The following is a 23,826-nucleotide window of genomic DNA, read 5'->3' as shown; positions in this document are numbered from 1 at the left end:
TGAACGGGAGGAAGGTTGGCGCTGCAGCCGGGTGTTGTACGCTGCTGCTGCTGCTGCTGTTGAGGAGGAATGAGGAGAGGCCATCATGACAATTGGGGACAAAGTCGCATAGACATGTCCACCAGAGAGTGTCCGGGCCTAGGCTCCTCCCAGAAGCACGATCCAAGTGCCTGCTGTGAGGGGTTAGTATGTCGAGGTCGGAGGTCGGGGTAGTTTTGGTGTTTTGTCGTCGTTTTTGGCATGGAAACATTGGAAACATGGAACTTGCGCCGTAATGCGCGAGGCTGGGAGCACCCAAGTCACGTGGGTTTACTCGTTGCCCCGGGCGATCGCACCCCCCAACAACAATCGGCTGCCGCTGCAGTCTGCGTTCTGCACGGTACACACACACTACAATACACTGCATCAACAATACATTTTCGATGCAATTCGGTGGCAGCATCAACACAGCCTGGATATATGGTACGGTAAATTGCATCAAACCTCCTTTCGATCTCGTGGTAATGCAAATGGAGTCGGAGGAGCGAAGTACGTCCTGTACTCTTAGCTACATATTTAAACGCGCTGAATGATAAGTTCATATTAATTGCCCGCAAATCAGCATCAGCGGCCATGCACTGGCCCTGCTGCACACCGCATCATCAAGGGTCTGGGCATTGTGTCATTCCTACTGTAAACCAATAACCACAATGGTTTAATATCCTTATATGCTTGTTCGATTACATCTGCATACCCGAGATCTTCGCTCATACCTGGACTTGTGGATGTGGAGATGACACTTCTGCAAGCAATATATATCTGCAGAAAATTTCGATGTCTGGACAGTCCTAATTATGAGCATCCTCACATGTGTGCAATTTCAATAGAAGATGCCTAGCTACTTACTAGGCCCTTTGGCCATGAACTTGATCTTTGGGGGCCAGGGTGCTCATAGATAAAATCGACCTTGCTTCAAAATTTGTATATGCATACTGCAGCATTTGCATCAAACAAATGATTACTGCAACCAAGACCAGTTTTCCACATTTATTGCACACGGGACTCGACTTCTCCGTGCAAGCCTGGATTTGAGAATAGCCGTTCGTTCTCACTCTCACATCTCAGATTTGATGTAATGGGCAGCTTGTCACGATTACTACGAAAAAGTTGCAAGAGAGCTATGGTACACCGGCCATGGCTACTACCCACCTCCTCAGCAGTCTGTGGGTGTGAACCCATCCAGATCACAAGTCGTGTCCTCTCAATCTCCAACGGTTGGCGGTCAAAGGGTGCCATGAAGAGACAACAAGAGACAGACCAGACACTGAGAAGATACTTGTCTTGTCGAAACTGCAACAGGTCAGACGCCGCTTCAGGATACCTGGATATCTAGGCCTCCCTCTTCCTTGAGTGCGAAGCTGTGCATCCTCCTTCTCCTTGTTTCACCTGTCAAAAGAGGCTTTCCAAGAATATCTGACTAGCCAAGTTGTCAACGTCAGCCCGACGCGTTTCAACAAAGCCGCCGCGCAAAGCTTCTTCCGTGATATAATTAGCAGAGGCAGACCAAGTGACCTGCTAGGTAGTGTCGTTCTGAGGCACGACATCCTGATCGTCACTGCAAGTTGAATGGTCATAGCTTCTTGCCTGGAGAACAAGCCGTAAATTCTCCTGCACCTAGCCACATTTGGCACACCTGCCAGTATCGAGCATGGAGATGTGACGTGTGACCTACCGAACCTTCCGCCTTAGAGCAGACGACGCAGTCCCGTCCTGGATTGCTGAAGTGGATAGGATATCCACCGATGCACACCTGCCCTATCTCTTGTTTTGCGATTTCGATCCGGTCAAATCTCGGAAGGGAGACCCACACTCTGCTGATCTGCTGAAGCAAGACTCAGGCTGCAAGAACGTCCATTAGTATACTGTAGATGTCAAGTAATCAGCATGGGATGTGGCTTAATGGACATTCATCTTCACGAGCAACGGCAGCAGCAACGATTCTGCCCTGCTCGGACTGATAGCCCCTATCTGGATAACAGTACTCCGTAGAGAGCCGCCACGACAGTCTCGTGGCTTTTGACATAGGCTGGCCGCTGGCTGCACTTTAGAGTTTGGGACTGCCAGGGCAAATAGTCTTAGATCGGTTTTTTGAGAATGATCGATGAACCGTGGAGAGGCAAGGCTAAGAATAACAGGCCAGAGTCAGTGACTCAGTGGTACGAGTAGACTGGTAGTACGACGAGACTAGTCCCAGCATGAAACATGGCGACGTGAAGGTGGCTCTCTTCCGAACAGGAGAAAAGCAAAAATCAAGAGCGCACCGGTAGAAGCAAGAAGGCAAGCAGGCAGATCACCTGATATCCGCATCTCCCTCTCTGTCGGAATCTCTCCGTTCTCACGGACCACAACCAATTCCATAGTCTCGTCCAAACTGCCCCGACTTCTACCTACCTACTATTACTATTAGCAACAGCGTACCATCGCGCCTTCAGCTTCTGGTCGCCTATTCCATTTTGGATTGGCTCAATTTTCAGTTGCAGGTTTGTTCTCCAGGGGTAACCCGGTCGGATCTGGTCTGGTCAGTCAATAATGATTCAAATCAGGCAAACCTCCGAGGTTCGCTCAAAACCGGGTCAAGTCAAAGTCTTAAACCTACACTTCCGCAAAACACATGACTCTTGCTGCCCCAATTAAAGTTCCTATAGTCCAGCACTGCACCACACTTCCGAGTCAACTATTCTGTTCCAGAGCTTGCACAATGGCTGTTAAGATTTGAGATGCGCCTTGACCCTTTGGCTATGATGGTCAACAGGTCACAGGGGGGGCGAAAGGTGGGGAGCAAGAGGGGAGAGGGGCATCCAGTCTGCAATTCTCTCCGGACTTGTGCTTCAACTAGGGATCGGGTAAAGCGGGCAGCCGGCAGCTCAGGCCATTGGGGGGAAACGAAGTCGAGGTGGGGACTGGAGCCCCCCAAAAGAACGTAACCAAGGGTATAAGCACTTTGGGTCAGGAACGCCTGTTCGGGCAAAGATTACCCCTGGCTTACTGGCTAGCATCGACAACACACCCATCTTGATCATCGAAAATCTAGCCCGCAGTGGTCTACGGTTCAGGTCTCACGCAGATGCATGGCTTTCAATGGATGGAATTGTTTGATTGTATTTCAGCTCTTGTTGCTGCATCCAAGCTTGTGTTTGTTCGTGCACGCTAACGACGGCCCTAGTTTGACTATGCATCCTCAGCTTTCTGTCCCTGACTAGGAACCCGACGCTAGAGCACCGACTAACACGCTAATGCTGCACCTTCCAATGCCTCCACAATTATTTCCTCCATACCAATGACAACACTCTGGTTGACTATGCACACACATTACATTACAGAGGCGTCATGATTCTGTTGGAGTACCTTTTTGGTCTGCTATGGGGCAGGTCGTACACCTGTACTAGATTGCTACGAACGCCTCCTCCTCGACAGGAGGTGATTGCCTAGCTGTCCACCACGCTATTCAGTAGCAAGCCACAGCCGGCTTGTTTGAACCTCTGTAGTGGTAACGGCAGTCCTTCCGCCAACCTGAGGGAAATTGAGGTACTATATTTGGGGCGTACAGAGGAAGACCCTTATTGACACCGACCACATACTGAGCCGCCAAGTCGGAAGATGCAAATTGAGCTCTGAGCTGAGTATCCAGAGCATGAAGTCGAGTACCAGTATGTACAGTCAATAGAGATAAGATCTATGCTTGTGTTTGTTTGGGTTGAGTGGTCCCATTGCCACCCAATGGATGCCTGTGTAGGTGCATGTTTGCTTGATATTCCAACTTGTATTTTTTGTTCTTCTTTTTCACTTCCAAGTTACTGCTATCCATTTCCTTTTCTAATTTTCTTTTACTTATTTTCTCCGTTGGAAGTGAAATCCTGCAAGTCTCCGAACAGCAAGTCTGACCAGTCAACTTGCATCTGTCACAAAATCGTGTGGATGGGGCGATTGCTTATTCATCTCCCTCCTCAGACTCCCATTTTTTTTGATGCAGTAAACTTACTCTTAGGTTTCTTGACTCCTGCGCCTCTTTTCTTATGTCCGAACTCTTGACTTTCAGAAAAGCCCTCCCCAAAAGTGGAGAGGAGCTGGGCTTGATGGGGGAGTTTCATGTTTTGCCCTTTTCCGTGGAAACTAAAACTCTCAGGGACAAAACTCACAAAACACCGGTTGAGATGATCGTCCATGGGTCGCGTCCATGGTCGCCTTCCATTCAAGCCTGTCTGGTTCCGCTTCTCCCATACACGACTTGCTAGCCTGCTAGTCTATTATCCTACTACGGTCTATGCTTGTCGCCTTGTCGTCATTGTCCATCGTGATGCATGCTCCTGCATGGCTTGTGATGATCCAACACCCATCCAGAGTTCCAGACTCTCAATACTGCATCCCGTGTGGGTTGGCTGTCGGTCGCTCATTTCCCCACAAATCTGTGCCGATGATGATTTCTCGAGCCGACGATGCTGATGTCTGCGAGGCTAAGTAGTCGATCGGGGATGCAGACATTACGGTTTACGGCTGATGGTCTCCCTCCTCTCAGTCAATCCCGTTCCGACATGTCCACGAGCTGCTGGATTCCAAATTGCTCACCGTTTTTGCTCGGTGCCCTATCTTCAGACATTAGCGTCTTTAATGAGGGGCTTTTGCCCTGACAACGGTGCCTCCTCCAACTCTCCGTTGTCCGCCCACCCTCCGAGATGGTGGCTGGCTTGGGGTGCTGTGGCTTACTGGCCTACCGCTAGCCTACTGGCCTACTGGCCTAGCCTTCTTCTCCCCCTGCTTACGGCGTCCACTGCGTGGGCTAGAGAAAAAAAAATAACACGGACGGGAAGGGCCATCTGTGACCCGCACAAAGTCGGAACTAATGCTTTCCTAGTTAGCAATCCCCCGTTGCCTGAAATAGTATTTTCTTTTTGTTTAGTCTGTTTCGGATGAGCCCACATTCAACGGTAGTCGGGTCTGGTTCGCTTCTCTAGTCTTCCACTGGCACCCGGCTGCTCCACCTGGCTAACCTGGTCTCGAAGATCCGGGTCCCTCGATCACAGATGGACCAACATGCTCTAGCAAGCTGCACTGCTCCATTCGTTGGTTCCAGACTGGGGGTTTGTGCAGGTTTCCATCGGCCCCCGGCCCAGCAGGCACGGGAAAGTGTCCCCCGTCCCCAGGGGTATATATACCTCGATGATGATCACCTCGTTTGAACGGACATCAAGCCCTTTGTCAGTCACTTCCTTTCGCTTGTCGTTTGGGGTTCTGTCTTTCATTCTGTTTTTTTCCCTGTCTATCATTTACACCTGTCTGTCGTTAACCTGACCAGGCTGCCCTAGTGCCGGCCATACTCATCAGTTCTTTCCTTTCTTATTGTTTTATATCGTTCCATCCCGATTGACTCGTGATCGACATTCGCTATTACCTTATCGACCTTTTCCTGATACCCTTTCGCTTCGTTGGCATCATGCGTTCCAGCAAGCTTCTTCTCCTCGCCGGTCTGGCGAACTATGTCCTCGCTCTTCCCACCAAGGACACCAAGGATCTAGACCCCCGCACTCTTGGTCTCGCCGTTGAGATCCTGTCCGAATTCGGCAAGGACCTGACGACCATCGTTGAAGATATCCTCGGCGGTGGAAAAAGCTCAACATCCGTCCTTGCTGGTATCAGTGCCCGGGCTGCCGCTGCCCTCAACGGAGGTGCCTTGGGTTGCAAGGCCGGTGCGATTGATGCCGACATCCGTGCCGAATTGGCCGCCTGGATCCGCGCTCATGCTGGATTCGAGGCTTCTCTGAAGACCGAGCTCCTCGCCTGGTGTGAGGGTGAGGCTTCAGCAACTCTCTCGACCGAAGTGTGCGCCGGGCTGTCCTTGTTCGTTCCTACTTGCGCCAAGACGGCTGCCGCCGGTGACCTTTACGTGACCATTGACGGTATCTTTGATGTCACCACCCTTGAGGCCGGCGTGGTTCTCAGCTCTTCCTTCCAGTCTTCGCTGTCCGCGTTCATCTCCGGCTCCGTCGGTCTTGAGCTGGATGCCAACCTCCGCGCTGGTCTTTCTCTTTGCGCGGGTGGTGGTGTTCATGCTGATCTCCACGCCGATCTCGCCGCCGCCTTGAAGGTCTGGCTCAATGGCTCGTCTTGCTCCCTGAGTGCCGAGCTCAAGGTTGCCATCCTGGCCTGGTTGGAGGGCAAGATTGAGACTGGTGTCGTTGCCATCGGTTCCATTCCCACTGGCGGTGTTACTGCCGTCTCTGTTGGTGCTTCCATCAGCGCCTGGATTGAAGGCGAGGGTGCTCTTACCGCGACTGCCCAAGCTTACATCTCTGCCTTCCTTGAGTCCAGTGTTTCTGCTGACATTGAGGCCGATGTTCAGGCCGTCCTCGAGGCCTGTATTGCCGGCAAGCTCGCCACCTCCGTTTCCGCCGATGCCCGTGCGGCCTTGGCCGTCTGGTTGTCCGGTTCCAGCTGCAGCCTGGGAGCCGAACTCAAGGCCGCTCTCTACCTCTGGCTCTCTTTCTCTGTCACTGAAGTCAGCATTGACATCTCCACCAGCCTCATCACTGAGCTCGAGGCCTTCCTTACCGGCACTATTGAGGCATCCCTCGGATCCAGCCTTCGTGGTACCCTCTGGCTCCTCCTTTCCGGCGAGAGCATCGTCTATCTTTCCGTTGAGGCCCGTGCCGAGTTGGCCGCCGTCCTTGGTGGTGCTGTTGACATCGAGATCAGCAGCAGCTTCAACCTCCTCATCATCGAATGGCTCACCGGCTGCAGCATTCCGGGTGCCCCCACCATCACCCCCGGCTCCGGTTCGACCACGAAGCTCATCTCCAGCCCATCTACTGCCCCCGTCGCTGCCTCCACCGCTCCCGCCACCCCCACTGGCGCTTCTCCTGTCGGTGGCTCTGGCTCTCCTTCTCCTTCGGGCACCGGTCCTAGCGGTGTCAGCCCTACCGATGTCACCGGTGGCCATGGCTCCGGCTCTGGCACCGTTGGCGGCTCCGGCTCTGCTTCTGCCTCTGGCTCCGTCTCTGGTCACGGCTCTGGCTCAGGTTCCATCGGTGGCTCTGGCTCGGGCACTGTCGGCGGTTCTGGCTCTGCTTCTGCCTCTGGCTCCGTCTCTGGCCACGGTTCCGGCTCCGGCACCGTTGGCGGCTCTGGCTCTGCTTCTGCTTCTGGCTCCGTCTCTGGCCACGGCTCCGGCTCTGGTTCTATCGGCGGCTCTGGCTCTGCTTCTGCTTCTGGCTCCGTCTCTGGCCACGGTTCCGGCACTGGTTCCATTGGCGGTTCCGGCTCTGGCACCGTCGGTGGCTCTGGTTCTGGCTCCATTGGCGGTTCCGGCTCTGGCACCGTCGGTGGCTCTGGCTCTGGCACCGTCGGTGGCTCTGGCTCTGGCACTGTTGGCGGCTCTGGCTCTGCTTCTGCTTCTGGCTCGGTCTCTGGCCACGGCTCCGGCTCTGGTTCCATTGGCGGCTCTGGCTCTGGCTCTGTTGGCGGCTCCGGCTCTGCTTCTGCCTCTGGTTCGGTCTCTGGCCACGGCTCTGGCTCTGGTTCGGGCTCTGGCTCCGTCTCTGGCCACGGTTCCGGCTCCGGCTCTGGCACCGTCGGTGGCTCTGGCTCTGCTTCTGCTTCCGGCTCTGTCTCTGGCCACGGCTCTGGCTCCGGCTCCGGCTCTATTGGCGGCTCCGGCTCTGGTTCTGGCTCTGGCTCTATCTCTGGCCATGGTTCTGGCTCTGGCTCTGGCATCAGCGGCGGCTCTTCTCCTTCCGGCACTGGCCCCAGCGGTGTCAGCCCTACCGACATCACCGGCTCTGGCTCTCCTAAGGGTCCCACTCCCTCTAGCACCCCTGTCACTCCTGGTGGCTCCTCTCCTACCGGCGGTGTGATTGGCGGCGGCTCTGGCCACGGCTCCGGCTCCGGCTCTGGTTCTATCGGCGGCTCTGGCTCTGGCACTGTTGGCGGCTCTGGCTCTGCTTCCGGCTCTGGCTCTGTCTCTGGCCACGGTTCCGGCTCTGGTTCCATTGGCGGCTCTGGCTCTGGCTCCGGTCACGGCTCTGGCTCTGGCTCTGGCTCTGGCTCTGGTGCTGGTGCTGCGACCACCCCTTGTGAGACTCTTACCGGTGAGACTGTTGTCCCCGTTGCTACCCACACCCAGGGCGGTTCTTCCCCAAGCGCTCCTGCCGGTAACAACGGCGGCTCTCCTAGCGGTGCTGCTACTACCCCTTGCGAGACTCTCACTGGCGAGACGGTTGTTCCCGTTGCCACCAACACTGCTGGTGGTTCTTCTCCTAGCGCCCCTGCTGGCAACAACGGCGGCTCCCCTAGCGGTGCTTCTCCTACCGGTGGTGTTCCTAGCGGCAGCTCCAGCGGTTCTTCCGGCAGCTCCAGCGGTTCTTCCAGCGGCTCCGGCTCTAGTGGTTCTTCTGGCAGCTCCAACGGCTCCGGCTCCAGCGGCAGCTCCAGCGGCTCCTCTGGCTCTTCTCCCAACGGCGGCTCCAACGGTGCTTCTCCTAGCGGTGCCAGCGCCGATTCTGCCACTACTCCTTGTGACACTATTGTCAGCGAGACTGTTATCCCTGTTGCTACCAACACTGAGGGTGGCTCTGTCCCAACTGCTCCTGCTCAGACTGGTGCTGTCCCCACTGGCACCGCTCCCGCTGGCGGTGCTGCTCCCTCTGGTGCTGCTCCTTCCGGTGCCGCTCCCTCGGGTGGTGCTGCCGGCGGTGCTGGTGGTGATGCCTCCGCCACTCCTTGCGAAACCTCCGTTAGCGAGACTGTCGTTCCTGTCGGTACCCAGACTGTGGGTGGCTCTGGTGCCGCTCCTTCTGGTGGCGCCGCTGGTGGTGAGGCCCCCTCTGGTGTTGCCAGCGTTCCTGCTGTCCCTACTTCCAGCACTGTCCCTGAGGGCGCCAGCGCTGACTCCACCACCACTCCTTGCGACACCCTCGTTACTGAGACCGTCATCCCTGTTGCTACTCAGACTGAGGGCTCTCCTGCCCCCAGCGGCACCGCCGCTGAGGGAGGCTCCGCCCCTCAGATTACCACCGCCCCTGTCGCAGGCTCCGGCTCCGGCTCCGGCTCTGACGTGGTCACTGTCACTGTTACCACCACTGTGAGCGTCGCTGCTTGCGAGTAAGCAAGCCAGCACCAACATACCCGACATGAGACGATAGCAACGGCATGCATGGCGAAGAAAGCTCCTGTATATACCTAATTCATTTCTAATTCTAATTCTTCTGAAGATTGTCTTAACTGTCTGCTTCCTATCTTTGTACAAAGCTGCAAGAGGTCAGAGGAACGATGTATTTGCTTTATTGTTGATATGTTCATTGCTGCAAATCCCCTTCAATGGAGTACATTCGTTTCCCGCGAGACTACCAAAAAAACATGTACTATCTGCCGACTGTGTATTATAGCTAAGGTTTTGAATAATCGAGGAAGATTCGATTCACTTGTTTTACTTTGGAGTAGTAGCAGTAGTATTTAGACAAGATGCCCAACTACTGCCTGTTATTTAATGCTATTTTCTTAGTAATCCCAACATATCAGCACTCGCTTACTACCTACGCAGTTCCAACTGCCCAACAAGGCTCTCGTTTATCACCTGCAAAGCCCAAATTATTTCAGTCAGACGGATCGACGCTCAATGCTTCCGTCCTTCCAGTTCGCTTCGAGGCTGTCCCTTTCAGCCCCAGTGTTGACGTTGCCTGATCGACAGCAATCCCGCCCCGATCAGCGTCCACCAGCATTTCTTGGTTGTGATTGCTGTTTGCCTTTCCCGCCTGTTGTCCCCAAGCCACTAAGCACCAAGCACCAAGCACCAAGCACCAAGCACCAAGCACCAAGCACCAAGCACCAAGCACCAAGCACCAAGCACCAAGCAACAAGGCACCCTCGAGTGCCCATCCGCCTGCCTTGCAATTCAACTAAGCGAATGCAAAGCGGGCCGATCCCAATCCCCCTCTCCTGCCTGGCTCTGTCTTTCTTTCTTGTCCTCATCACATCACAGCCCTCTTCTCCCACGGTTGTTTCCAGGAATAGAATCAAGCCAGACCTCTAGGAGGAACAGTACGAAGCCGGAAGAAGCAGTAGGAGCGGCGGCAGCAGCAGCAGCGGAAGCTCGTCTGGATAGTGTACAATACAATACTCAGTAACTGCTGGGATCAATCGCACCATCATTATATTATGTAGTACAGTCTCCGTACATCTACATCTATGGCAGACGGTACCCATTACCTTACCTGATCCAGTAACCACCACGAGAGATAGTCTAGATTCCTACCTTTTCTTTTTTGTGGTGAGAAAAAGAATTTCCTCTACCAAAAAAAAAAAAAGGAAAAAATCAAATTACAAGATGAAGAAGAACGCATCCAATCCCATCCCCTGGTCTAGTGCGAAGCCGTGCATGCATGTCTTACTTGTAGTTCTCTCTAGTATGAGTATGCACAGTGACTAGCCCAGTACGTAACCGTAACCTCTTCTCATAATAAAGAATGGGAGTAAATCGATTTGCTGACAGGGATTCTCCCAACCCTGTCCCTATCCCTGTACCTCTACCTGTGCCCTAGACTAGAAATATGGCACTAACTTACCACAAACTACGCATGCAGCTTCACATGAGACGGACATGAATTTCGGAGCCCCCGGGAGTTTTAATATCAACTTAATAACTCAATGTCAATAAGGTTATTAATTTTGATTGTGTCGAGAGTCGTTCTAGGTACATACAGGACTTGTGAATTCAGTGAGGTACTTTTGTAGAAGCTAAGTTAGTCAACTTGTGCATGCTTGCACTGTACCCATCCCATCCCATCCCATAGAAGACTAATCAGGACAAAAGAGCAGGGATACTTCCGACCTTCATGTTATGAATAAGTACTGAGTGTCCACATAGTGATCACAAGGAGAAGTCCAGACAAAAATTCGATGCAAATGTGCAGTGAGTTGGGGGGAGGGGGGGGGAATGCTTGTTTACCCTCGTTCCCACCCGGCCGCTGCCTGCTGCTGCTGCTGCATCCACCCATTCATTGCCCTGCTCCAGCAGAATAGACACTACAACAAAGCGAAGTCACCACGTAAGTCCAAGTTATCGACTATTGCCTTAGCTATACTCCACCAGACCGACACCCCTTCTAGAACCTAGTCTCGACCCCAATTCCTCCGAAGTCCAACCAACCCCTTCGGATCCGACAGGAAGTCAACAACCTACCACCACTACTCAAGTCCGTGCTCATTATTGAGCGTAGCATAACGGCGCGCGTGCGGTGTAGCCTGCTAGCCTAGCCAGACAGAAAAAGGGGAACCGCGGAGAACTCGTACCGACGGCGTGGTAGCACCATCCCCCTTTTTTGGGGGGAGTCATTTCGGTCTGAGCTTGCACTTGATTGAGGGCACGGATATATCACTGCTCATCCGAAAAGAGTTGATGGAAATATGGAGGAAGGAACCTTCCCCCCTCCTGATCTCGTGGTCGGTGGGCGGCTGTAGATCTCAAAAACGGGCAGCTTGTCTTAAGGCTGGCTCCGAACTCTAAGATATTAATCTATTCAGCGGTAGGGTGGGAGGTTAAAGACAGACTATTGAGCTGGGAAACGTGGTTCTGGAATTGCATTAAAGGCCCGACGGCTGGAATATGGTGTATTTTCTTTTCCTTTTCTTTGTTTTCTTTTGGCACTATAACCGACTATTTGGCCGGCTAGAAAAAGAGAAGCATCTACTCGGGGTTATTACCAGAAAAAAACAAATAGTCGGAAAAAAAAAGTAAGTGAAACGGTCAGCTAATGGTTCTCTTTTTGACATTCTCTCTCGCATTAGAACTACCGAAATTTCGTAATGTCCATTCATTTTCATGTGCTGCCATGCCATGCCTCCGCGGGATGTTCTTGAGGTCTCTCTCTATCCGGATGGTTTCGAATGGCTAAGCCTACCTACCTTGTCGCTCGAGGCGGTACGGCGCTTGGCGACTAGCTGTTCGCGAAGGATCCTTTCGCGTAATTCCGAGTTGGATATGCGGGCGTGGGTAGATCTGGAGGGAGCAGGCTAGACAGATACAATCGTCATGTTAGCTTCGTTCCGGGGTGACCAACAGAATCAGGAGGGGCGTTTAGAATATTTAACGGACATCATGAGATAGGGCCATATGGATAGCTTTTTGGTGGTGGTAGATTTTTCTCCTCGAAAAAATTTATTCACCCACCTCGTCGGCTTCCTTCATCTCCTGATCGCTGCTGCCGCTCGGTCTCTCGGCTGGCGGTTCAGGTCGGCTTGTCGCTTCATTATCATCAGCCATCCTCTGTCGTTTGTCACCAGGAGCGGACACGGAAGACGTATCGCGCCGTTTCCGGCCGGCGGGGGCATATCTCTCGATAGAACGACGTCTCTTGCGATCCCTTGCGTGGCCTCCCCGACTATGGCTCCGGCTGCGACTGCGCGAATCCTGACTGGCGCTGCGGGACCGGCCTCGGCTGCGGCTGCGGCTGCGGCTGCGATCGCGGTTGTACCCCCGCGAGGAGTGTCGGCGTCTGCGGTGGTCATCGCGACTTCTACTGCGGCTCAAGCGGCGGTCATCACGGGGTTTGCGGGCCTTGGCAATATCAGCGGTAAGTTCTCTCTTATCAACTCGTGAAGAATAAGGCGAAGATCTCCTCCGTCGTCGGGCGCCGCTGGCATTCGACCCGGGCGACCTGGAACGCGAGCGGGACCCCGACGAATCCCGTCGTCTGCCTTTGTCTCTCACGCCGCGCGAGCGCGAGCGCGAGCGCGATACACTGCGGGAAGAGACGGATCTCCGTCTTCTGCGGTCGCGGTCTCTTCTGGGAGTACGTGAGCGGGAGGATGAATGACTGCGGGAATGGGATCTTGCGCGATCACCGTAATCAGGGCTGCGTCTTCGGGGCCGTCGGCTGCGGTCTCCGCGGTCCGGCGAGACGGATTTGCTGATGGAGCGACGTCGCCGGTTCCGGTCTCTACTCGAGTACCGCTGCTGGCGGCGCGGCGGCGGTGGTGACCGCGATGAAGAGATGGATCGAGAACGTGAGCGGCTGGGGGAGTAGGAAGGCCGACGGCCTCTGCGAGGTCCGGAGGGAACGTACGAGTCAAACTCCCGCCGTCCAGGTGGCTCGCGGAAACGCTCCCTGCTACGACGCCGGGGAGGGGACCGCGGCCGTCTGTCGAAGTCCCAACCACCACGGCCACCACCTCTTCTTGCGCCCCCTGGCCCCCCTCCTCCTCGCCCACGCTCAGAGCGCTCTCTGCGTCTGATGTCCTCCAGTTCTCTCTCCCTTGTACGTTCTTGCTCCTTCTGTTTGCGGGCTTCCTCGGCGGCCTTCTCGGCTTCGATCTGGAAAGGGCGAAGAGGTAAGTTGGCAGTCACATCAGGCACCGTCCGAGTTATCGCACCTTCTCTTGTATAAGTTCCAGCTTCTTGGCCTCCAATAGCTCCTTGGGAACACCCTGGGGATTTTCCTGAGCGCTCAGACATAGCGACCAGAGCTCCTTGCAAAACTTGGCGGTATCCTTGTCCAAGAAGCCCGTGAGCTGAATCTGAAGGGACTTGACATCGGGCTATTGATTATCGTAAAACAAAGCTCTTATTAGCGACATGACTCCCAGGAAAATGCGCACTGCGTTCGCCGCAGAGCGGAGGGGGTGTAGAACAAGGACCGACATACAAACCGGGAACCTTCCAACAAGTTGAAGCAGAGCTCGATGACAACATCATCTTCGTTGCCCAAGATTTCGGAAATCTTGCCGGCGATCCACCTACCAGCACAAAAAAGAATAGTCAGTAAGCATTATTGTCCCTTCGGTAAATGTGCTTTCTGCCCGATAAAGATCTTCCGGAGAGGGAAGGGTGGGTTCACGACGACGTACTTCTTCATGACTTCGATATTCACTTTCTTCATGTCCACCTTGCGGCTGAATTCCGGCGGGAATTTGGTCTGCCTCAGCAGCTTGGCGTCCACGCTTGTCGCCATCTTTTCGCGAACGATGTGACCCTGAAAAGCAATGAAGAGCGGGAATCTAGAAAGTCTGGAGAGGGCTGAGACATTTGGAACGGAGGGAGCGAAACGGTCGTGAGTGACGATCGAGATTGCGGGGTTGGTCTGTGTGGCTGGCTGTATTCCGGAGCCTTGTCGGACCGGCTTTACTTTGGCTACCGTGTAGCTTCAATCTTGCCTCTTTGGGTAGTGTGACTGGTATTCCGTGGATTTGTGCTGGATGAGGTATTCAAAGCTATCTTGCTGTCTAGTGATGCGATTTCTCTTTCAAGAGTTATGGGCAATGCACTTGGGAGATAGGGGTATACTGTGGCATAGTTCTAATCGATACCTCCCCCAGAGCTCTCTATATCTAGTATATCAGGAGTTCCTCGCAGGTTTTGGAGGTTTTCCCTGCGGGACTGGTATGCACCTCCGCTTTGGCGACAAGACGTCCGAGATCGGGTATATCAGGGTGGGTACGACTTCTTTGCCTCTATGTATCAAGATGACACAGCATGTGAAGTATGGTTCCAAGGGGTATACTTGTTTTTCAAAGGACGGAGTGCGTCAACCTGCGAAAGGCCGAAAGTTGCGCACTATATTATCAGATCTATTACTACTACTACTTCCCTTGTAAGAATGAGTCTACTGTGTCTTTGGTATACTTGATCTCTAGCTAGCTAATTCTCTGAAAGTCAAATTATCTTATTGATACTATCTTCACACCTCGACTAAATCAACCATCGACCTTGCGCTAAACCCACTTCCCCGGAATACTGTCTGTACAAGCACAGTCTCATCATAGATAACACCTTCCCAAATCCCCTCTTGCACCAAACATCTCTAAGTGTTCGTAGGAACATGGGCAGGGTAGCGATCGCCCGCCGTCGTAAACTTGGCCAAGGTGGCATCCAGTTCCGCCATCTCCTCGTCCGTGATGTCCACGAGCTTGCTGTTCTCCTCGACGCGCTCCGCCGTCGTCGCGCCGGGGATGGGGATGATCGTGGGCATGCCGGGGCGTCGCGACAGCGCCCGCGTCCAGTTGATGGCGAGCTGCGCCGGCGTGCAGCCCTTCTTGTGCGCCATCGCCTCCACCTGGTGCACCAGCTGCAGGTTGATCTCGAAGTTGCCCGGCTGGAAGCGCGGGTAGTGGCGCAGCATCGAGTCCGCGGGGAGATCGTCAAACTTCTTGAACTGGCCCGTCAGCATGCCCCGGCCGATCGGCGAGTAGGCGACGATCGGGATGCCGTATTGCGCGCAGGCCGCGGCCACGCCGTTCTCCAGGGGTTCCGTGGAGAATCTGTTTTGGTAGGCGGTTAGAGGGGAAAGAGTATGAGAACCATGGTGGTGTAACAGGGAAGCAACACCTACAGCGAAAGCTCGACCTCCACCGCCTCCACCTTCCCATGCTTGACGGCCTCGTGAATCGTCTCGGCGCGGACCTCGGACAGCGAGATGCCGCCGAGCTTCCCGGTCTCGATGTATTCCTTGTTCATGACGCCAAAGGTGGTCTCGATGGGCACGGTCTGGTCGCGCCGGGCGAACTCGAACAGGTCGATCGTCTTGCGGCCCTTGAGCTGGGCCGCGCAGTCGTCGAGGGTGCGGCGAGTACCCTCGGGGCTGCCGTCGGCTTTGAACGTCTTCAGGTTCATGCCACCCTTGATGCTGAGGACGACCTTGTCGGCGTCTTCGGGGTACTTCTCGAAGTACTGCTCCAAGAGGACCAGGCTGTTGTATTCGACGGGTCCGTAGAACTCGCCACCGTTCCAGAAGTTGCCTTGCATCATGAGGTAAGTACATTGCCAGGGAGATGTTCGAGCCAACGAACAGGCCCTTAGGGTCACATACATCCATTCTTCAGAGCGGTGCGCATGGTCTCAAAGGCCTGCTCCTGGGAGCATGGCTTGTCGCGCCAAGTCAAGCCCATGAGGCCGAAGCCGATCGGGCCCACTTCCTTGCCGTTGAGTTGGGGCATGTTGCAGATTGTGTAAGGTGAGTATGAGGTGAAGATTTAGAGTATCTGGTGATATTGAGAACTGATCGATGTTGATTGAGACCAAGGCTGACGAGCAGATGAAGTATTTATACAGAATCGAGGTCTCCGTAGGTAGCTCCGTAGCTCCGTAGTATCCGAAAGAATTACGAAGATAAGCTTTCTTGATCGTTAGTCCGGCATCTTATCGGCTTTGTTAATCTCCACGCCTTAAATCCGCCCCCGGGCTCGGTCACCGACCCGCTCATCGTGACAAACTTCGCTTGAATGGGACGATTCGGCACCGTTGGGTATTTCCAATGAGTTATCTCGTATAGTGAATCACTGATCCTGAATTCTTATGTCTGGAAAGCTCCCTTTTCACTCTTGGCAAACGGGCTTAAGGTCACGGACATGGTGAGCCAGCCGTGTTGGTAATAGAGTAAGTTAAGCATGGTGACTACTAGTACGTATACCTGAGCACCCTATCTGTCATCGACCCCGACCATCAACCGGCCGTCGAAATGAGCATGGGACCAAGTTCAGGCAGCGGAATGGCCCTGACGACGGTCGAGGGACCGGAAGCTGGACGACTTGCCCTGGTTGACTGTTATGTGAAGTAGCATATCGTGTCACTCGAAGAATGTTTGGTAATATCACATATAAACACTACTTGATGAACCATCTGGTACTTCTATGGTGAATCCGACTGTGGATATCACATGCCGTCGCTGAGTAACCCAACAGAGCTTCCTCGTTTTGAGGTCGGGTGAACGATGGGCAAAGAACACTTTTATCGTCAATGCGATGCGGTTGGCAGCGCGTAGACGATGATGTCTAACTACTCGCAAGACTTGGATCTCCACGGAACATTATAAGATCATGGACGGGATAGGTGGTAAAATAGGCTATGGAAGAGAAGACCTGTTCACAAAGTGCGCGGTTTCAGCTCAGAGCACAAGATCAAGATACAGGTTCCTGGCTCTAAGGCGTGGTTGTTGATATGGAGAAAGCCCGCTGTGAATTTCGGTTCGAGGTGGTAGCCTGGCGTGACGCAGGCATAGATTGAATGGGAGGATAAATCTGCGCTCTGCTCGAGGAAACAGATTGAATAATAACGACGGCGACGATTATGAAAGAAAGGTACTTGCAGAGTTCCTGACAGAACTCAAGGGCCACATTTGGACCGCGGGGTTTACAACATTTGGAAGACTGCATGACCACCGCAACGCGGTAGAAGTCAATGAAGTGGAAAGAGCTGGTTATTGGCTGGCATGATGATTCCAGCACCCAAATATTCAAAGTAAACAGACCCTTTACTACTACGTAATAATAGATCAGGTACCTCCATTCAGATAAATAACAGGAAGCCCAGTATATTAACAACACCTGGAAGATTGGTGACCCCGTTCTCATGTTCAAGGAACCTAGGTGATAAAAAATAAAAAATAATGATATGATTAGTAGTTCCTGACATCATTTCATCCAAAAGTTCGTCAAAAGATTCTATCTATTTTGTTTGTCCCGTCCCCGAAAAAAAAAGATGAAAAGGCAAATTGAAACCCCTATACCCCGTTACCGGCCCCAGAACCAACTCCGCTAAGAAGAGCACGAAGGAAAAAACAAAAGCAACGCTACAATTGCACAACATTGTTCATAATCTGGACCTCCTGGCCGGGCTTGAAGGCCGGAAGACCAATGAAGGGACACCCATCACACCGGAAGGCGTCGCCCAGGGCGCAGTTTCCGCAGGAGCCGGGCTTGCCCTGCACGGTGAAGTCCAGCTCGTTCAGATCGTCAGTCTGAAGCTTCATCACGTTCAGGGCCTTGTCAGCTTTCTCCCGCTGCGCTTGTTCTTCCGCCTCGAGGCGGGCGGCAAGGCCGCATGTGCAGTCCTTGCAGGCGCGTCTTCTGCGGCCTTTCTTGGGCTGGCACTCGGGGGCTGTTGAAATGAGAGTATTAATTAGCGAGATGCTTTTGGCAACACGGACGGTGAAGGTGGGGAGTGCACTCACGAGGAATGGGTCTCTTCAGATCATCTTCCGACAACAGTTCATCCTCGTCGATCAGTTCGTCGTCATCGCCGTAGTCGGCGTCATCGTTGATGATGCCCATTGCCAGTGGCGGGGCAGACTGTACAGGAGCGGCGGGGGCGGAGGGAGGAGGCAGGGGGGCGGTCTGTGTATTTGTAGCGGCAGCAATGGGTGTCTTCTTGGCGGCGTCCTTCTTTCCGCTCCGGCGGAGGGGGATGGCGAACACCTTGCCTTGGTCGGCCTTCTCGAAGCCCTTGTCCGTCTTGACCAGCCCCGCCAACACCGCCTCCCGCTCCTCAGCCTCCCCGAAGACATCATCCTGAGTCTGGAATTTCGCCCCCGCCTTCATGGAGGGAACCAGCGCGCCGTAGACATTCCGGTTGAGAAGCTGCAGGGCCTCGGAGCGTCGCGTGCCATCGGTGTCGGTGAGGACGAGGACGAGGTCGTATGTGTTGGTGGGGAGGGAGGCAAAACCACCGGCTATGCGGTCGAGCATCTGAAGGTCGGTGGTGGCGCGGTCATAGGTGGTGAAGAGGTCGCGCAGCTTCTCTTCGTGGGTGGCGATGGAGGGCGGTGCGAGGAGCAGGATACGCTGCGAGGAGGAGGGGTTGATGGACTTGACCGAAGGTGGGGGAGCCAGGTCGAAGTCGGGAGTGGTGTCGATGGTCACGAACGAGGGAGCCATTGCGACTGGTCGTCCTGTATTGCTCGTGTTCTGAATATGAAGGAGTGACTGCGAGGAAATAAAACTAGTGCCTGAATATCTGTATGAGTGGTGGTTGTGATGGCAGATTAAATGGGCGTTCGTCTCTGCGTAATCGGCGCTGGAATTCGTTTTTTGGCTGACTCAAAAACCGTCATCTGACTGTGACGTGATTGGTCGGTGAAGGATGTGGCAGAGATTGTCGTCGCGGGTTATCGGATTACTCAGCCGAGATGACAAATCGATACTTGGCTCCGAGGAGATTACTTACACAGTAGAGGATTGGGCATGCCATTAATGATAACTGGAAGTCACTAGCTTATAGAACAAGTGTCAATTAGAGAGGATCGATAGGTTAGTGTGTATCCTCAGTTCTTTAGGTTGGTCGTCTCTGTCACGGGTAGTGCTGTTGCATTCCTAATCGCCTTGCCTCTCTGCCCCGCAGTTCTGAGAACATCTTATCTTCTATCGATGGTTCTTCCAACCTCGAGGGGCTGTTCTGATATTGTTTCTACTGTTCACACTGATCTCCTAAATATAGCTCACTTCTCTTACTTGGCATGGTTATTGTCGTGAAGGCATCTGAGCCGGATTATCATCACTAATGCGAGATTCCCTATGGTCCTTCAAGGTTCATCCTCGTGTTTCCCCGCTTGTTCTAATGATGTCACTGATAACCGAGCAACTCAATTGTCTCACTTGGAGGTTGCTACTGATGTGATGGAAAATGCTTAGAGTCCCATGTTGAGATATCTGAGAATATCAAGGGAGGAACAGATCATGTCTCAGTTTTTGCTATACTATTTACAGGAAAGTACAGTACAATCATCTGAGGAAGCATTCCATAGGGAGGCGCTCTCCGCAATCCAGAACCCGAAAGCGGCTACCAAAACCGATATAGTGTATAGTACAGTGTAGATGCCAAGCACTATCGGCCTGTTTCTGCCTTGCCTTGCAGACAAAGACTGTGATCAAGTTCTCTGACAAGGTGTAGGAATTACTTACCCACCACTCACTATAGCCACTGGAACTGATTGTGTTGTATGCTGAGCTCATGGGTAAATGTGTCTCTCAGCCTGGTTAGAGAGGATGGTCAATTGATCTTAGTTCCATTGTAGGCAAGACATAACAAACAGGTATAGTCGATGGACATATTCATGATCTGGCCAATTACCCATCCGGTCAATAGAGTTGTGATACCCCGGATTGTCAGTAGTAGTAAGTAGTCAGTAGGATGCAGCACTGCGAGGGCTCAGCTGACTCGGATATGTCACCGGCAGGGTGCCTGGCCGTTCCTGGCAACTCCTCCCACCCCGGACCACCTCCGCCTCCTGCTGCTCGTCTCCTCTTTAAACAAACCTTCCATCTCTTTGCTTTCTCCATCTTCTTCATTTCCAATTATTGCCAATCAATTAACCATCTACACACTCGTCCCTTCTGTTTCGTTGGGACGGTATCTCCATCATTGAGCTCTTCCATCCTTCCACTCACACCCACCCCCCAATCTAGACCCGCGGCGATGGGTGGAGACATGCCCCGACAAGGTCCCAGCGCCCTTCCCCGGACCCCCCAAGGCCCCGTCGGCCAGCGCATTCAATCCATCTACACCGACCGTCTCAAGCAGTTCACCGCCACCGGTCAATACGAGGGCCAGAACCTTCTCTCGTGAGTTCAATCTCAAGATCCTCTACAATTTTTGTCACAGCAGTCACAGCAGTTCCTTTGTTGACATCACAATTCAGCAAATTCTACGAGGCTGTCAACTCCGACGAAGACCATGTCAAGCTTTCCGTATACTCCGTCCCCGACCTGCAGCGTCCACCCTTCAAGGAAGCCACCTCCCATGAATTCAAGCCCACCCACATTGGGGCCTCATTCGGTCCAAGCTGGTCGACCCATTGGTTTCACATCCGCTTGACTGTTCCCAAGGACATGCGCGACAAAGAACGCCTGGAGTTCCACTGGGATGCCAACAACGAAGGCTTGATCTGGTCGGAAGATGGCCGGCCCTTGCAAGGTCTCACCGGTGGAAATGAGCGCATCGAGTGGATCATTCCCGACGCCTGGCGCGACGGAAAGGAACATGTCTTTTACATCGAAATGGCCTGCAATGGCATGTTTGGTAACGCTCCCGGTGGAGATTCCATTCAGCCTCCCTCTCCCGACAAATATTTCACCTTGAGTAAAGCTCAGATCACCGCGGTGAACCTTGAAGCACGGGCGTTGTTTTATGATTTCTGGATCATCGGAGGTATGCTGCAAGCCCCTAAGCTTTTTGTCCGATACTGCCTTTTGTCTTGCCTCACACTAATTTGGGATTGTGCTTAGATGCTGCAAGGGAGTTCCCAGGAGATTCTTGGGAAAAGCATGAGGCCAACATGGTGACTAACGCTATAATTGATGCTTTCATTGCGGGCAATGGGAGTCAAGAGTCCATCAAAGAGGGCCGCAAGATCGCGAGGAAGTATATCGGAGACAAAGTCGACTCTTCGCAGGTGTATGACACCGACACGGACCCGATCGTCTATGCAATTGGTCACTGTCATATCGACACCTGCTGGCTCTGGCCTTGGGCGGAAACAAAGCGTAAGGTGGCCCGTTCTTGGTCGAACCAGTGTGATCTGATGGATCGCTATCCGGAGCATCGCTTTGCTTGTTCCCAAGCACAGCAATTCAAGTGGCTGAAGGAGTACTATCCCTCGGTGTTTGACCGCGTGAAACAATGGGTCAAGAAGGGTCATTTTCAGCCCATTGGTGGCAGTTGGGTCGAGCACGACACTAACATGCCAAGCGGCGAGTCATTGGTGCGACAGTTTCTCTATGGACAGCGCTTCTTCCAGAGTCACTTCGGAGAACGTTGTACCACCTTTTGGCTGCCAGATACCTTTGGCTACTCTACGCAGATTCCTCAGCTTTGTCGTCTAGCTGGTATGAGCCGGTTCTTCACCCAGAAGCTCAGCTGGAATAACATCAACAACTTTCCCCACACTACCTTTCAATGGGTAGCGCTGGATGGAAGTCAGGTTATGTGTCACATGCCTCCATCCGAGACTTACACTGCGAGCGCCCACTTTGGCGATGTTAAGCGCAGTGTGACTCAGCATAAATCGCTGGACAAGGACAATACATCGCTCCTGGTGTTCGGTAAGGGTGATGGTGGAGGTGGCCCAACCTTCGAACATCTGGAGAAGTTGCGTCGTTGCCGCGGAATGAGTGACAAAGTGGGCTTGCTTCCTCGCGTGAAGATGGGGGAATCCGTCGACGACTTCTTTGCACGACTCGAAAAGAAGGCGGAAGCTGGCACCAAATTCGCAACTTGGTATGGCGAACTGTACTTTGAGCTCCATCGAGGCACATACACTACGCAAGCCAACAACAAGCGAAACAACCGCAAATCTGAATTCCTGCTCCGGGAGGTCGAGTACCTTGCCACTCTGGCATCTCTTCATGGCGACAAAGGTTATCAGTATCCTAAGAAGGACATTGATGACATGTGGGAGGGTGTTCTTCTCTGCCAGTTCCACGATTGTCTTCCCGGAAGCTCCATCGAGATGTGCTATGATGACTCGAACAAGCTCTATAAGCAAATCTTTGAAACAGGTCAGAAGCTCAGAAAGGAAGCGCTTGAGGCTCTGGGAATCGGCAAGACGAAGACTAGCAAGGAGATCATAGCACTCAACACACTACCTTGGCCACGTTCCGAAATTGTCAGAGTTCCCTGTGAACTTGTAGCTTCGAGCGGCCCCATATATACCTTGGCCAGTGGCGAAACTGGCATCATTCGATGCCAAACCCCTGCTCCTTCCAAGGCGGTTCCTGCTGTTACAGTCACCGAAATTGAGCCTGGTGTCTTCCGTCTGGAGAATGCAAACCTCAGAGTCGATATTCAAAACGGTGTGATAACGTCTCTGTACGACCGTAAGGCGGATCGTGAAATTATCCCTAAAGGCGAGAAGGCTGGGCAACTGGTGATTTTCGACGATAAGCCTCTCTACTGGCAGGCTTGGGATGTGGAGGTCTTCCATCTCGATTCCAGAAAGGAACTGCACTATGGAAAGACGACCATTTCCGAGAAGCATCCTTACCGTGTCAGTGTCGTTAGTGAAACTCAGATCAGCGAGAATAGCTGGATCAAGACCACCATCAGTCTTACTGCTGCGAACGGAGACCAGCCTTCCTACGTCGAATTCGAAAGTGAGGTCGAATGGCGCGAGACCATGAGATTCCTCAAGGTCGAGTTTCCTGTGGACATCACTAATACGGAGGCGTCGTATGAAACACAATATGGAATCATTCGGCGTCCGACGCATTACAATACCAAGTAAGTTGACTATATCTACAACAGAGTAGTCGAAATCTATCACTAACCTCTCACTCAGCTGGGATATGGCCAAGTTTGAAGTATGCTGCCACAAATGGGCCGATCTGTCCGAGTACGGCTATGGAGTGTCAATCCTCAACGACTCCAAGTATGGCTTCGCCACTGCCGGCAACCTGATGCGTCTCTCGCTGCTGCGCGCCCCGAAGGCGCCAGACGCCCACGCAGATATGGGCCGGCATCACATCCGCTATGCCATCCTCCCCCACGCAGGACCACTGGATGCGCGCACAATCCGAGCCGGGTACAGCTTCAACCACCCTCTTGTCCTCGAGGCGGCAAGCGGCCTCGAAGCCGGCGACGCGTTCAAATCGGTTGCGCTCTCCGGAAATTCGTCTCTCGTCATCGACGTGATCAAGCGTGGCGAAGACGACGAGGACGTGTCCCGAGACAATCTGCCTCGGCGCTCCGGCAAGAGTGTCATCCTCCGTATCTACGAGTCGCTCGGAGGCAAGAGCCGCGGCACCATCCACACCAAGCTCCCCATCGGCAAGGCCTGGAAGTGCAATGTGCTTGAGGATGACGAGACGCCTCTTGCGCTGGTACAACGTGCCGAGGGAATCACAGATATTGATATCGAGCTGAGAGCCTTCGAGGTAGCGACGTACCGTCTGCAGCTGTAGTTTTTGTGCGTCGTGTTTTGTTCATTAGTGTCAGCCACATTGTGGTGTCAATTGTACCAGACCGCCACACAATGGAAAACATATTGTTTCTTGTTTTTTGATCCAAGATATTGCTCCTGATAGATAGTCAAATCATGA

The 23,826-nt window shown here is 53.3% G+C and overlaps 5 protein-coding genes across 5 annotated transcripts; 2 read left to right on the top strand and 3 right to left on the bottom strand.

Annotated features, from left to right (window-relative positions):
• Positions 1-5,467: 5,467 nt before the first annotated feature.
• Positions 5,468-6,817, top strand: BO66DRAFT_301573 (putative cell wall protein; the record flags this gene model as incomplete). The annotated part of the gene is made up of 1 exon (XM_025643215.1): positions 5,468-6,817. A coding segment is annotated over one exon (1,350 nt), but the record flags the coding sequence as incomplete, so codon positions are not given.
• A 5,167-nt stretch (positions 6,818-11,984) lies between these two features.
• Positions 11,985-14,037, bottom strand: BO66DRAFT_394648 (PWI domain-containing protein). Its single transcript, XM_025648041.1, has 4 exons — positions 13,870-14,037; positions 13,668-13,758; positions 13,396-13,560; positions 11,985-13,336 (listed from the first exon to the last, which is right to left on the bottom strand). Exons 1-4 carry the CDS (start codon positions 13,971-13,973, stop codon positions 12,182-12,184), a joined length of 1,515 nt encoding a protein of 504 aa, XP_025500333.1. The 5' UTR covers positions 13,974-14,037; the 3' UTR covers positions 11,985-12,181.
• Positions 14,038-14,712: 675 nt separating this feature from the next.
• Positions 14,713-16,083, bottom strand: BO66DRAFT_381421 (aldo/keto reductase family protein). Its single transcript, XM_025645954.1, has 3 exons — positions 15,828-16,083; positions 15,351-15,756; positions 14,713-15,279 (listed from the first exon to the last, which is right to left on the bottom strand). Exons 1-3 carry the CDS (start codon positions 15,952-15,954, stop codon positions 14,823-14,825), a joined length of 990 nt encoding a protein of 329 aa, XP_025500332.1. The 5' UTR covers positions 15,955-16,083; the 3' UTR covers positions 14,713-14,822.
• Positions 16,084-17,353: 1,270 nt separating this feature from the next.
• On the bottom strand, positions 17,354-18,768 carry BO66DRAFT_381418 (Fe-S cluster assembly protein dre2). Its single transcript, XM_025645953.1, has 2 exons — positions 17,967-18,768; positions 17,354-17,893 (listed from the first exon to the last, which is right to left on the bottom strand). Exons 1-2 carry the CDS (start codon positions 18,667-18,669, stop codon positions 17,586-17,588), a joined length of 1,011 nt encoding a protein of 336 aa, XP_025500331.1. The 5' UTR covers positions 18,670-18,768; the 3' UTR covers positions 17,354-17,585.
• Positions 18,769-20,055: 1,287 nt separating this feature from the next.
• Positions 20,056-23,826, top strand: ams1 (alpha-mannosidase). Its single transcript, XM_025648040.1, has 4 exons — positions 20,056-20,352; positions 20,430-20,938; positions 21,016-23,008; positions 23,067-23,826. Exons 1-4 carry the CDS (start codon positions 20,219-20,221, stop codon positions 23,686-23,688), a joined length of 3,258 nt encoding a protein of 1,085 aa, XP_025500330.1. The 5' UTR covers positions 20,056-20,218; the 3' UTR covers positions 23,689-23,826.

This window comes from Aspergillus aculeatinus (assembly GCF_003184765.1).
Source record: "Aspergillus aculeatinus CBS 121060 unplaced genomic scaffold BO66scaffold_50, whole genome shotgun sequence".
Taxonomy (NCBI): domain Eukaryota; kingdom Fungi; phylum Ascomycota; class Eurotiomycetes; order Eurotiales; family Aspergillaceae; genus Aspergillus; species Aspergillus aculeatinus.
This window is presented reverse-complemented; position numbering and strand designations above follow the sequence as displayed.